Consider the following 12,463-nt stretch of genomic DNA (forward strand, 5'->3'; position numbering starts at 1 on the left):
ATTTCACTAATTGTTTCTCAAATATTTTACTGTCATCTTGAGCCTTTATAAGAATCAGATTCAACAGACTCATAACTCTTATTCTCAAGATAAAAACTTTGAAGAGAGACAGCTCAGTGTTTTTGGTTTTCGTTTTTTTTTTTTAATCAGGTGAGAGGCAGGGAGGCAGAGAGACAGACTCTTACAAGCACCCTGACCGGATCCAGCTGGCAGCCCCCGTCTGGAGTTGACACTCTGTCCATCTGGGGTTGCTGCTCCATTGCTTAGCAACTGAGCTATTTTAGTGCCTGAGGTGAGGCCATGGAGTCACCTTAGCGTCCAGGGCCAACTTGCTCATTCAAACCATGGCTTTGGGAAGGGAAGAGAGAGAGAGAAAGAAAGAGAGAAAGTGTTTGGGAGAGGGGTGGAGAAGCAGATAGTCGCCTCTCCTGTGTGCCCTGACCGGGAACCGAACCCTGGACTTCCACATGCCGGTGGACGCTCTACCACTGAGCCAACCAGCCAGGGCCCACACAGTGTATTGTATGAGGGATGGTGGTGCTCCATCCTGTGGCTTATCAAACCCTGGAAGAAGTTGAAGCTGGTGGTTGAAGGGGTCCCAGCAGATGGTTTGTTTTTTCATTGATGTTCTCCTTTACTTAGTTTTAAATATTTTAAGAGAGAATATATATTGTCATAAAAAATAATTCCTAAAACAATGTGTTTAAGAAAAATTACAACTTAATTTGGTTATAGATGGAAATGTAAAGTGGAATTATGATTCATTTTAAATTTCCCTCTTGATTCTTTTTATCGCCATACTGCCTGGGAGAGGGAGGGAGCTCATGGGGGAAGAGATAGAAAGCCTCATAAATAGATAGAAAGCCCCAAACGGTCCAGACCCAAAAATGATGAAGAAGAAGCCAAAGCTATTAATTGTCCTAAGACCGCTTCTGTGTATTCAGATATTAAAGAGGACTTTAAAATGAATACAGTAATATGTGACTAGGATGCAAATGTGTCAGTCTAGGTCAGGGGTCTGGAACCTATGGCTCACGAGCCAAATGTGGCTCTTTTGATGGCTGCATCTGGCTCGCAGACAAATCTTTAATAAAAAATAATAATAACGTTAAAAGTATAAAACATTCTCATGTATTACAATCCATTCATTTCCTACTGCTCATGTTCATGGTTTCAGGTAACTGGAGCCAGTCAAGCTGTCCTCCGGGACAACACCAAATTTTTATTGGATAATGCGTAACGTACATGGTTATTGTATGGCTCTCATAGAATTACATTTTAAAATATGTGGCATTCATGGCTCTCTCAGCCAAAAAGTTTCCTGACCCTTGGTCTAGATAAACGAGAAAGTGACCTATGCATTTTTTTCTGACTGTGTCCTCAGGGATTTTAAAAGTTCGGTCACATATGTGTTAAGGGAAGGAGCCAGGAAACACAGTATGGAGGCTAAGATGCAAATAGACGTGTGCCTGGAGCAGAGCACCAAGGGGCACGAGTCAGCATCCTTTTTCTGTACCGGGTGGGACAGTAAATATGTTAGGCTTCTCAGGCCACATACAGTCTCTGCTGCAACTGTTCAGCTCCAATGTTGTAACGTGAAAGCAGCCACAAAGGATCCAGGAAGGAATGCACATGGCCACGTTCCAATCAAACTGTATTTACAAAGACAAGGCTGCAGGCTGGGGCTTGCCAGCCTCCTCGGCAGGAGGAACGAGTTGGAAAGAAAGATTAGCTCCTCTCATGCCAGACCAAGAAGCTTTATTTCCTGCGTGACCAAGGATTTCGTAGCCGTATCGTGTTTATTGCTCTGGGAGTGCTCAGTGTGGAGATATGTCCCCTTTGTCTTCAGACGCCATCCCAGCCCCCGTCAACATTTGCCATGGAAGCAAAGCTGTTTCCTCAGGCAGGTGCTGAAAAGAATGCACTTAAGTTTTGCTCTGCCATGCTTCAAGAATTCGCAGTTGGGTATCTTATGTCATTTGGGCTAAGAAGAAATAGTTTATTCTTGGTCTTAGGACAGTCGTAAGGATGGGCTTCATTGCAAGGGACAAGCAGCTGGATATAGTGAAGGGAGAATATGTCTAAGTCCATATTACTGTTTCTCTGATACACAAGATCCGTGCCAGGTAGAGTGCATCATAAACCTGGGAGATATTGGTGGACTAGTCCGTCGGGGGATAATTCTACCCAACACGCAATTGATTCGGTTTGAACGCTGCTGAGAATCTGGTCGTTCCAGTTGCCAGGGTTAGCCAAGAAAAACCCAGGGCACCTGGTGAAATGACATTTCAGATAAGCAACACAAAACATTTAGTATCACTATGTCCCATTCAACATTTGGGACATACGTATACTAAAAAAATTTATTTCTTGTTTATGTGAAATTCAAATGTGACTGAGCATCTTGTATTTTCTCCAGTGATCCTAAAAATAAAGATAGAGGATGAAATAGTTTTTTGTAATATTAATTGCATCATTGTGTCAGTTGAGTAGTTATCCTTCACCAAGGTTGTTTTTTTTTTAATTGTGGTAGTCTAATGGCAGTCGAATCTCATTAATTCCAATCTTGCTGATTTAGAATTTTGATGATTTATGCAAGGGTTCTGCTAAAGTGCACTTTAAAATAAGCCTGTTTGTCATTCATAGTACAAACGAAACTGAAAAAGAAGTATTTATCGCCTTAGGAGAAAACAAATAGTGCAATTACCATGTAATCAGAGGCCATTGTTACTTGGACTATACTTTTCATTTAATAATTATCGATCATTCTGTCATTTATTAAAGCAAGAGAAGACTTTACCAGGCACAGTCAGATGCAGCCACCTCTGTCCCCACACCCCCTTCACATCCCACCTGTCACCAGTACACAGTTCATTGGGCTTGCTAGAACCTCCTATGATGCTCATTACCTAGAAGGTACCCTATAAATGTTTGTTGGTTGAATGAATGAATGCTATCTGCACATGTATAATATAATCAGACTGTCTTTGTTGCTAAACATCTTGCATTTTAAATTCAAAAAATAATTTGAGTTGGTCCCCTTATTCTAAATCTCAGTCGATAAAGGCAGTTTTTGGTATAGCTTCCTTGCACACTGCCCTGTGTGAGGCTAACAGGTTGTTGAAATTCTGCAAGTATTCTCTAAGGAGAGAAGAGAGTGGCACTTGCGAAATCACCACGAGCACCCTTCTGAATGTTCTTCTATTCTAAGACTGTGAGTCTCAAACATTATCAGGCTGCTAATGATATTAGCAAGGGGTAGCCTGTGGTTTTCCTTACTTAACCCCATTTTTCATGATCATGTACACACACATACACACACAAATAAATTTCCATAAGTCTTCCAAAGAGATGGACGGAAGGGGATTCTTTTGATTGGATACCAATTATAGTTGTCACGGACAAATAATATATTAATGATTTTAAAAAAATACTTAGACATTTACACAGTCTCAGCCACATTTGTATTCTGAGAGACCACGATATACAAGGCAGCTTGAAGATCCTTGAGTCTGCCAGTGAATTCTGAACCATTCTTGAGGGAAGTCAGGCCTGAGTGGCTTATCAGTGGGAAGGGTGACATGAGAATGTCTATTGCTAGGTAATGGTTGGCCTCCCATCTTAGAAACGTACTCGGAGGGGGCTTGTTCTCAGTTCCTACCTGTGGCTTCCTTCACCTCTGTTTTCTCCAGCAGAGAAAAAGGATTAACGGGAACCAGGAGACTGGGAATGAAATCTCCCTCTCTGTTCCTGACCTTTCCCGGTATTTTTCCTAGCAACATAGCAGATGTTCTGAGCACAGGGCAGGGGTTCTTGGACATGATCCTTTTATTTTTTTTTGGAGAGTTGAGTCATGGCCTGATGATTCTTTTTGCTCCCCCTTCTCCCCCAGCACCCTGGAGGGGTATTATGTGGACGACGCCCTGCAGGGCCAGGGAGTTTACACCTATGAGGACGGAGGCATTCTCCAGGGCACATATGTGGACGGAGAGCTGAATGGTCCGGCCCAGGAATTCGACACAGATGGGAAACTGATCTTCAAGGGACAATATAAAGATAACATTCGGCATGGAGTGTGCTGGATATATTACCCAGTAAGCCTTGTGTGTGACTGCTCATTTTGCAAAAAAAGTTGCATGTTTTAAGATAGTGCTTTGACTCTTCACAATGAAGAGTCCAATATATTCTCTCCGTAAGAAAATATGAAGCTCTGAAACTTGAAAGTCCCCGTAGCTGAAGCCAAGAGTTCAGGAGTGATGTCCCCTCACACTGATACTTCCTGCTGACTTAGATTGTTGGCCCTTCTATCAACCATGAATTCCTTTCAGCATTGTTTTGGAAAAGAATGATTAGTCATGATTAAAGCAGGCTGAGACAAATTGGTTGTATTGTACCACTAATAAAGACAAAACTGGCCCTGGCTGGTTGACTCAGTGGTAGAGCCCAGTGTGTGGAAGTCCCGGGGTTTGATTCCCAGATTCCCAGCCAGGGCATACAGGAGAAGCGCCCATTTGCTTCTCCACCCTTCCCCTTCTCCTTTCTCCCCCCCACCTCTCCACAGCCAAGGCTCCATTGGAGCAAAGTTGGCCCGGGCACTGAGGATGGCTCCATGGCCTCCACCTCAGGCACTAGAATGGCTCCAGTTGCAATGGAGCAGTGCCCCAGATGGGCAGAAAATTGCCCCCTAGTGGGCATGCTGGGTGGATCCCAGTGGGCGCATATGGGAGTCTTTCTGCCTCCTCGCTTCTCACTTCAGAAAAATAAAAAAAAATTTTAAAAATAAAAAGACAAAACTATATTATTTTTAACTATTTCTTTGATATAGTATAGAAACAGATGGTGAAATAGTTTGTTGTTGCATTTAATTTTATTTTGTTTCCCATATGTAAGAATTAATTCAGTAATTTCTCATCTTTTTGGACTTATTATACTGTAGTTACTTCATTTTATAACCCTATTCCACACTTTATAAGGTGCTTTATGGTGTATATTATAGCTTAAATTAAGGTGATTAACATTAATGTGCCTTTAAGTGTTTGATAACATTTATGGTATGTCTGGAGCTTACTCAGGCAAAAAGATGTGGCAAAACCCATGTTGGAAATTAATGCTCTAATTTTTGTTTGCATTTCAAATATCTCATCTGTTGCTAGTGAATTTCCAGAAAATGGTTGAGAAAATAGACCTTAGGAAATATTTTCTCTAATATTTTATTTTGACCAGAGCTTCAGTCAAAATTCATTTTTTCCTTACTCTGAACACTATCTTCTTATAAAAAACAAAGTAGCTATTATTTGTGTACCAAGAAAAGTAGTTTCAGCCAAATCTACTTACATATTATTGTTCTTTAAAAAGAACTTATATTCTAAGGAGAGGGCGTAAGAAAAGAACATTGTAAAACATTTTTTAAAAAATAATGACAAAAGCACTTACGAAGCTCATGGTAGGATCTGCAATAGAACAGAAATCCTTTCAGCTTCTGCCTCCAAATATATACAAGGAAGAGGGAAATGGTGGAGGCATCACTTGGCTCTTGAAGTCAGTGGAACTCCCAGTGTGAGGAAAGACTAGCAGATTTCTTTTACTGGTGACTGTGATCAGTTAAAGTCCCTAGAGAAAGTCAGAGATGCACTCAGTGAATGTGTCCACTTTCCTCGATGGAGTTGTGCTTTGGGTTTTTATTTGTTTGTTTGTTTTTTGGTTTTTGGTTTTATTAAGTGAGAAGCAGGGAAGCAGACAGATAGACTCCCAGAGTCCCCCTGGCCTGGATCCACCCGGCAAGCCCCCTACCAGTGGATACTCTGCCCATCTGGGGCCACTGCTCTGTTGCTCAGCAACCAAGCTATTTTAGTACCTGAGGCAAGGCCATGGAGCCATCCTCAGCACCTGGTGCCAACTTGCTCAAACCAATCAAGCCATGGTTGCAGGAGAGGAAGGTGGGGGAGAAGAGGAGGAGGGGTGGAGAAGCAGATAGTCACTTCTCCTGTGTACTCTGACTGGGAATTGAACTCAGGACTTCCACATGGTGGGCTGATGCTCTACCACTGAGCCAACCAGCCAGGGCCTGCAGTTGCACTTTGAAACCTAAATGTGCCACTGCATTTTAGCCTTCAGCCTAAATTATTATTTTATGAAATGCCAAACAGTGCTTCCTCAGGAAGGAAGCACTGGGGAGTTACAAGCTTTCAAAACAACTTGGTGGATGGTACCTTTATCTCTGGTGCCTGGTGGCAAAGGAGAGGGCTGGTCCCCCCTCTGCTCTCTGGCTCTGGAAAGAACTAAGAAACAAGTAGAGGTGTCCAGGATCGCAGTGTGGGGTTTTTATGGGAGTCTGGATTGGAGATGCAGCGTGGGTTTCTACGTGCTCCTCCCAACTGATACAGAGATCAGCTGCAGGCAGAACAGCTAGAAAGCCGTAGGTTTCCCCTGGGGGAACAGGGCCCGCCTGGGAAGCTTCCCCAAGGGCAAAGCAGGAGTAGAGCAGGGAACAGGTGTGCCTGCGGGCACTGCCAGTTCCAGGCTGCAGGAGGGGTGAGTGGAAATGTGGCAGGCAGAACACATGGGGGCAGCAGCTTGATCCCTCTGACCCCTTACCAGACAGCCACATGGGGGTGAGTGGCTGTTCGAGAGGAGAGAGGAGTGGCTATGGAGCAGAGGAGAGAAAGCACCTTCCTCCCCAACACCCCCTGACACAGAAGACAAGTTTTCATGACATGAGGTCCAGGCGGGAATGAGGGGAGGGAAAAGCAAAGATTCTCCCTGCAGTGTTGCTAAACTCACTCTAAGGACAATTTCTTTCTTTCAAAATTTTACCTTGGAACAATGATGCAAAGTTTTTAATTAAAAATTCATAACCCCTTTCGGAAACAAAAGAAGAATCTCTGTTATATCATTCCAAACAAATAAATTCACCTGCTACCAAAACCAGAAGCTTAAAGCATTTAAGAGAAAAAAATGTGAGACCCTGGAAAGACAGAATAAATAGAAATGATGGCTTATATTCATTTCAGCGTTATATTCTAACACCCTTCAGCTCAGAAATAGCTGGAAGCCTCAAGGCAGCCTTTGCAGAAAGTATCATCCCTGTTATGTGGGGTGATTAAGAAGTAACTCGGGGAGCAGAAAAAGAAATAACTCATCCCTAATGCATTTTCTAGCCATGAAAAATGCTTCCAAGCATTTTTCTTCCTATGGAAGTGCTGTGATTTGTTTTTAAATGGAAAACCTTTTTTCTCCAAAGAGTAATTAGGCACTGGGGAACTGTATACACCATGCACCCGATGTTACTTACTCCCGCTGGCTGTCAGTTAAAGCAGCATTTGGGCTCACTTGGAAGTCACCCTACATTGCTGTCTTTGGGTAACTGCTCCTGGACCCTCTGAGTCAGGGAAATGACCAAGCTTTTAGAAGCTGTCCTGGCATTACTGTTGTTATATCAAACCCACAGAAGTCTTAGATTTTCAAAGGTACACCATAAAGACTTCTGCGTGGCAGGCAGGAAGGAAGGAAGGAAGGAAGGAAGGAAGGAAGGAAGGAAGGAAGGAAGGAAGGAAGGAAAGAAAAAAGAGAAAGAAACATCTCTTGCACCTTAAGATTAGAATTTTTACTATTATTATATTATTTTTTGGTATCGCAGTTCAACTGCAAAAGTATTTATGGGTCACCTACTGTGTCCCTAGTACTTAGGATACAGAATTCTGTGACAGCCTCTGTCTGCCCTAAAGCATTTAACGACCCTTCAGAAGGGAGTAAATGGCAGCTCTCTGGGAAGGAGGCCAGAGGGAGCAGTAAACAGAAGAGTGGGGGGGAGACCTGCTGCAGAAGCGAGTGCAATTTCGTTGATTTTGTTTTCACATTTTCTTCTAACTCCAAAGAAAGTGATGATATGGGATTTTCAGAAAGGCTGTATCCAGAAGGCCTTTTGTTTATCTTAGAAAATGCAGCCAACTCTTTTTACTCATGAACACTAAATTAATTCCTAAGTCCATTTGAATTAAAGATTTTTTTAATTGACCGGAAATCCAAAGTTCAACATTGAGGAGTGAGATGGTGTGGCTAGCGAGTGAGACATCTCACCACAGATGCTCTTCCCATTAGATAACGGCCCCAAGGAACACTCAGTTCCGTCTCCTTTCCTTGTTTGTAACGAACATTACAAATGCGGCACATTTGTTTCTTTATCATTATTAATTTTATTTATTCGTTTATTTTGAGAGAGATAAAATGAGAGAGAGAGGGGGGAGGAGCAGGAAGCATCAACTCCCCTATGTGCCTTGACCAGGCAAGTCCAGGGTTTCGAACCGTTGACCTCAGCGTTCCATGTCAATGCTTTATCCACTGCGCCACTACAGGTCAGGTTACATTTGTTTCTTAGGTAACAAGTCAAGATGATCAAATCTCTATAACTTGTCCAGGATCCTAAAGTGCGTCTCAGCGTCTGAGGCTCTAAATCAGGCCTCTGTGACCCCGTGCATGGAATTTGTAGCAGTTCATTCATCTGGGGCCGAATGCGGAGATACGAGTCGTGTGTTTCTTGCTCCTATGAAGAGCTCTGAGTTCTTAAACTGTTATGAGCCATCTCAGTGCGGTTCACAACAGGGTGCACAGGAGAAAATTCTTGAAATTTGTGTCACATAGATAAATACTATATGTAATTTTTCTGGATTTTGGTTTCTCCCATCAGGATGGAGGCAGCCTGGTAGGAGAAGTAAATGAAGATGGGGAGATGACCGGAGAGAAGATCGCCTACGTGTACCCGGATAAGAGGACTGCACTTCACGGGAAGTTCATTGATGGAGAGATGATAGAAGGCAAACTGGCCGCCCTGGTGTCCACGGAGGAAGGCAGACCTCACTTTGAACTGATGCCCGGAGGTAGGTCGGCCGGCTGGGCCGCAGACGGGCTGCTCTGATTCTCAAGCAGGTCGTCAGGGCTTATTTGAGAGAAGTTCGTGTCTTTGTCTAGTCCCCTTGAATGGTGTCTTTCCAATCCACGTTAAGAAAAAAGAAGCAGAAAAGCTAACAAATGCAGGCATTCATAGGCCAGAATAATCTTTAGCAATTTATGATCTGAAGAGACTCACCAAAAGGGAAGCTGTTCAAAAATAGGAAATCCTAGCATTTTGCATTTAAATCCAACTTGTGTTGTCTTAAATGTGTCATTTTTTTGTTTTTGTTTTGTTTTAAGTTAAAAACTCAGGCCATCTAAATGCAATATAGGGTTCTGGATTGGATCTTGGAACAGAAAAAGGACATTAATGGAGAAACTGGTCAAATCTGAAAAAGCCTGGAGTTTAGTTGATAGTCATGTAGCTATGCTGGGCTTTTGCATTTTGACAAACGTACCATGGAACATAAGCTAACATTAGGAGAAATAGTGAGGGGCTTTGGGAACTTCCTGTACTATCTCTGCAACTTTTCTGTACATTTAAAATCACTCCAAAAATAAAAAAAATTTTAAATTAAGGGAAACAGTAATCTTTGAACTTCAGACTCTAATGTCTGTGTTCTTCACATATGTTCTGAAAGGAGGCAGCTCCATAATGTTTAGAAATGAGGAGACGTGGGCCAGAGGATCCCAGTTGGGGATGCAAATTTTAAAACTTCAGCTGCGGCAGAATTTTTAGTGGCAAGATCCTTGAACTTAAGAGTCGCCTTATTTGCAAAGAGGGTAAAGGGGATCACATATATGGTGATGGAAAGAGACTTGACTTTGGGTGGTGAACAGGCACGCAACTATTCTGTATATCTATATTATAAAGTTGTATGCCTTAAACTTACAGCATGTTATTAACAGTAGTGGGATTCAAATAATATAACAATGGGTTCTGTGTCCTAATGACCATTTTAAGTATAAAAAGATACACTGAAAGGTAGTTTATTATTTCATGGATTTAATACTCAGATAACGATAAAAGAACTACATAAAACTAGATTATGTTATAAGAAAGAGTTTTAAAATATGAATGAAAAAATATTAAATAATACCTGACAAAAACCAGTAAAACTGTTATTTAAGATATTTCCATATTGCTTCTTGATTGGCGTCCTCACTTGCTATTCTTTTCACCTATGGACAGAATGAACATTACCACGGGCGCTTAGAATACATTGTTGTGCAGATGAACATTAAAAAAGAGTAAGGAATGTCAATTTGTGATTTCCACATTAGTCAGCTGCTCAGGCGCCCACCTCAGAGAGAACCCGGATTACAAGTGCCATTTTAACAACCAGTTCGCTGAACTCAACAAAAAATTAGGTATCGGTTCTCCTGAACCAATATGAATCACTGGTTATTAAACAATATTACCCCAAAAAAATCTAATTAAAATTTTATAAAAGAATGACAATGAGGGAAATGTCACCTAATTTCAGTCTCAGCTCCAACATTTACTGTATTATTGTCTCAGGCAGGTTATTTTCAGTTTTCTTCTCAGAACCTGTTTCTTCATTAGAAATATAAATACAGATCTTGGCACCTACCATAAAACACCATAAAAAAGTTCTTGTTATTACTTACATTCTTCTTAGTATTAGTAAGAAGCAGATTTGGGGAAGCAAGAATGATCACTCTCAGGGGAATGATGGTTTTTCTTAGAACTCCTGGTTGCAAAGAACAAACACCCTCTTCAAACTAATGCAAGGGGGGGAGGGAACGGAGTGGAGTGGGGTTTATTGGCAAGGTTCTGGCAGGCCTAAGCTATTTAAAGGACTGCCGAGCCATCTGGGTCTCAGGAGGGTCAGGAACGTGGCTGCTTTGGGTGATTCAGAAGAACCCATGCACAGATCTCTGATGGTCGGCCACTTTTCTTCCCTCCCCGTGCCTGGCTTAACTCCATTGGTTGAACTGCTGACTAGCTGATAGGTCATGTCTTACAGGGTCTTGTGGCCATCTGGCCCAGCTGTTGGAGGCTGAGAAGAAACATGAAATGCAAATATCCCACCTGAGACACTCCTGACTTGCCTCTTCCCTGACCTCTCTCCCGCCCCCCCCCCCAACCTCACCACCACAACCCCTCTCCTTGATCTCCTGGAACTGCAGACTGCTTCTGGGTCTCCAGTTTTTTTCTTGCTGATGTCCTCATCATGCCTCTTGCTGGAATGTTTTTCTCCATCTCTTCCCCTCTGCACACAGGAGTCCCCATCCCAGGCTAGTTCCTATGCCGGTTTCGGGATTTGGCTGAACTCTTAGAGGTAATATCTGTCGAGGGAGCGGAGGGCGTCCAAGCAGCGGTCCTGGTGTAAACTATAGAGGAAAGGGGGACAGGAAAGGGTGCCTTCTGTTTGCCTGGAGCACCATCTGTCTAAGGGAGAAGAGGGAGAGACAGCAAGTGCTGGGAAAGGTGGCATCAGCTCCTGGAAAGCAGGGAGAGACATTACTCCAGTTTGTGTCTGCAGGGCCCCTGACACAGCGCTTTATACGTGGTCGGCACTTAGCACATTTGTGATGAAAGTGTTGGTGTAAGGAAAGGAGACGGGGGCCATAGGAGGGTCTCTGCACCATAGAACATGTATTTCACAGAAAAGTGGCTTAACAGTGGGTTTTTTTTCTTTTTTAAACAAACTTCCTTTAATGGAGCATTACTGGTTCATGACCAGCATGCTCGCAGATGTGTGCTCACAGAACTGTGCTGGCAGATGCATCCCTGGTCCCTTGGCCTTGCCCTGCCCTGCTGTCACTGCAGGGGGTCGGCCCCTGTCGGCTACAGTCCCCAGGCTCCTGTGCCTCTGGCATCTGTCTGGGTTTGGCCACAGAGAGGCACTGCCAGGAACACAAGAGGGACAGAGCAGGGAGAAGCCCTCTCTATCCGGTAGTATCTCCAGCAGAGGCCTGCCTCCTGATTCCACCTTCCAACAGGAAGCTCCTTCCCCATGGCTCCAGCTTCCTTGGGCTACCGTAGCTCTCAAGACGTAGGAACCCCAGCTCTAGGGCTCCTGCAACCCCAGCTCCAGGGTCCCAGGAACCCCAGCTCTAGAACTCCAGGAACCCCAGCTCCAGGGCCTCAAGAACCCCAGCTCTAGAACTCCAGGAACCCCAGCTCTAGGGCCCCGGAACCCCAGCTCTAGGGCCCCGGAACCCCAGCTCCAAGGTCCCAGGAACCCCAGCTCCAGGGCCTCAAGAACCCCCGCTCCAGGGCCCCAGGAACCCCAGCTCTAGGGCCCCAGAACCCCCGCTCCAGGGGCCCAGGAACCCCAGCTCTAGGGCCCCAGAACCCCAGCTCCAGGGCCCCAGGAACCCCAGCTCTAATGCCCCAGAACCCCCGCTCCAGGGCCCCAGGAACCCCAGCTCTAGGGCCCAGAACCCCCGCTCCAGGGCCCCAAGAACCCCAGCTCCAGGGTCCCAGGAACCCAGCTCTAGGGCCCCAGAACCCCTGCTCCAGAGCCCCAGGAACCCCAGCTCTAGAACTCCAGGAACCCCAGCTCTAGGGCCCCAGAACCCCAGCTCCAGGGCCCCAGAACCCCCA

At 44.3% G+C, this 12,463-nt stretch overlaps 1 protein-coding gene across 3 annotated transcripts in view; it reads left to right on the plus strand.

The window, feature by feature from the left end:
* Positions 1-12,463, plus strand: part of SETD7 (SET domain containing 7, histone lysine methyltransferase) — a 55,058-nt gene that overhangs the window by 16,244 nt on the left and 26,351 nt on the right. For all 3 annotated transcript variants that reach the window (XM_066233126.1, XM_066233134.1, XM_066233117.1), the window contains 2 exons: positions 3,893-4,094; positions 8,684-8,873. In XM_066233126.1, coding sequence (XP_066089223.1) covers positions 3,893-4,094; positions 8,684-8,873 — 392 coding nt within the window. The remainder of the gene's footprint in view (positions 1-3,892; positions 4,095-8,683; positions 8,874-12,463) is intronic.

This window comes from Saccopteryx bilineata, chromosome 1, assembly GCF_036850765.1.
Source record: "Saccopteryx bilineata isolate mSacBil1 chromosome 1, mSacBil1_pri_phased_curated, whole genome shotgun sequence".
NCBI lineage: Eukaryota > Metazoa > Chordata > Mammalia > Chiroptera > Emballonuridae > Saccopteryx > Saccopteryx bilineata.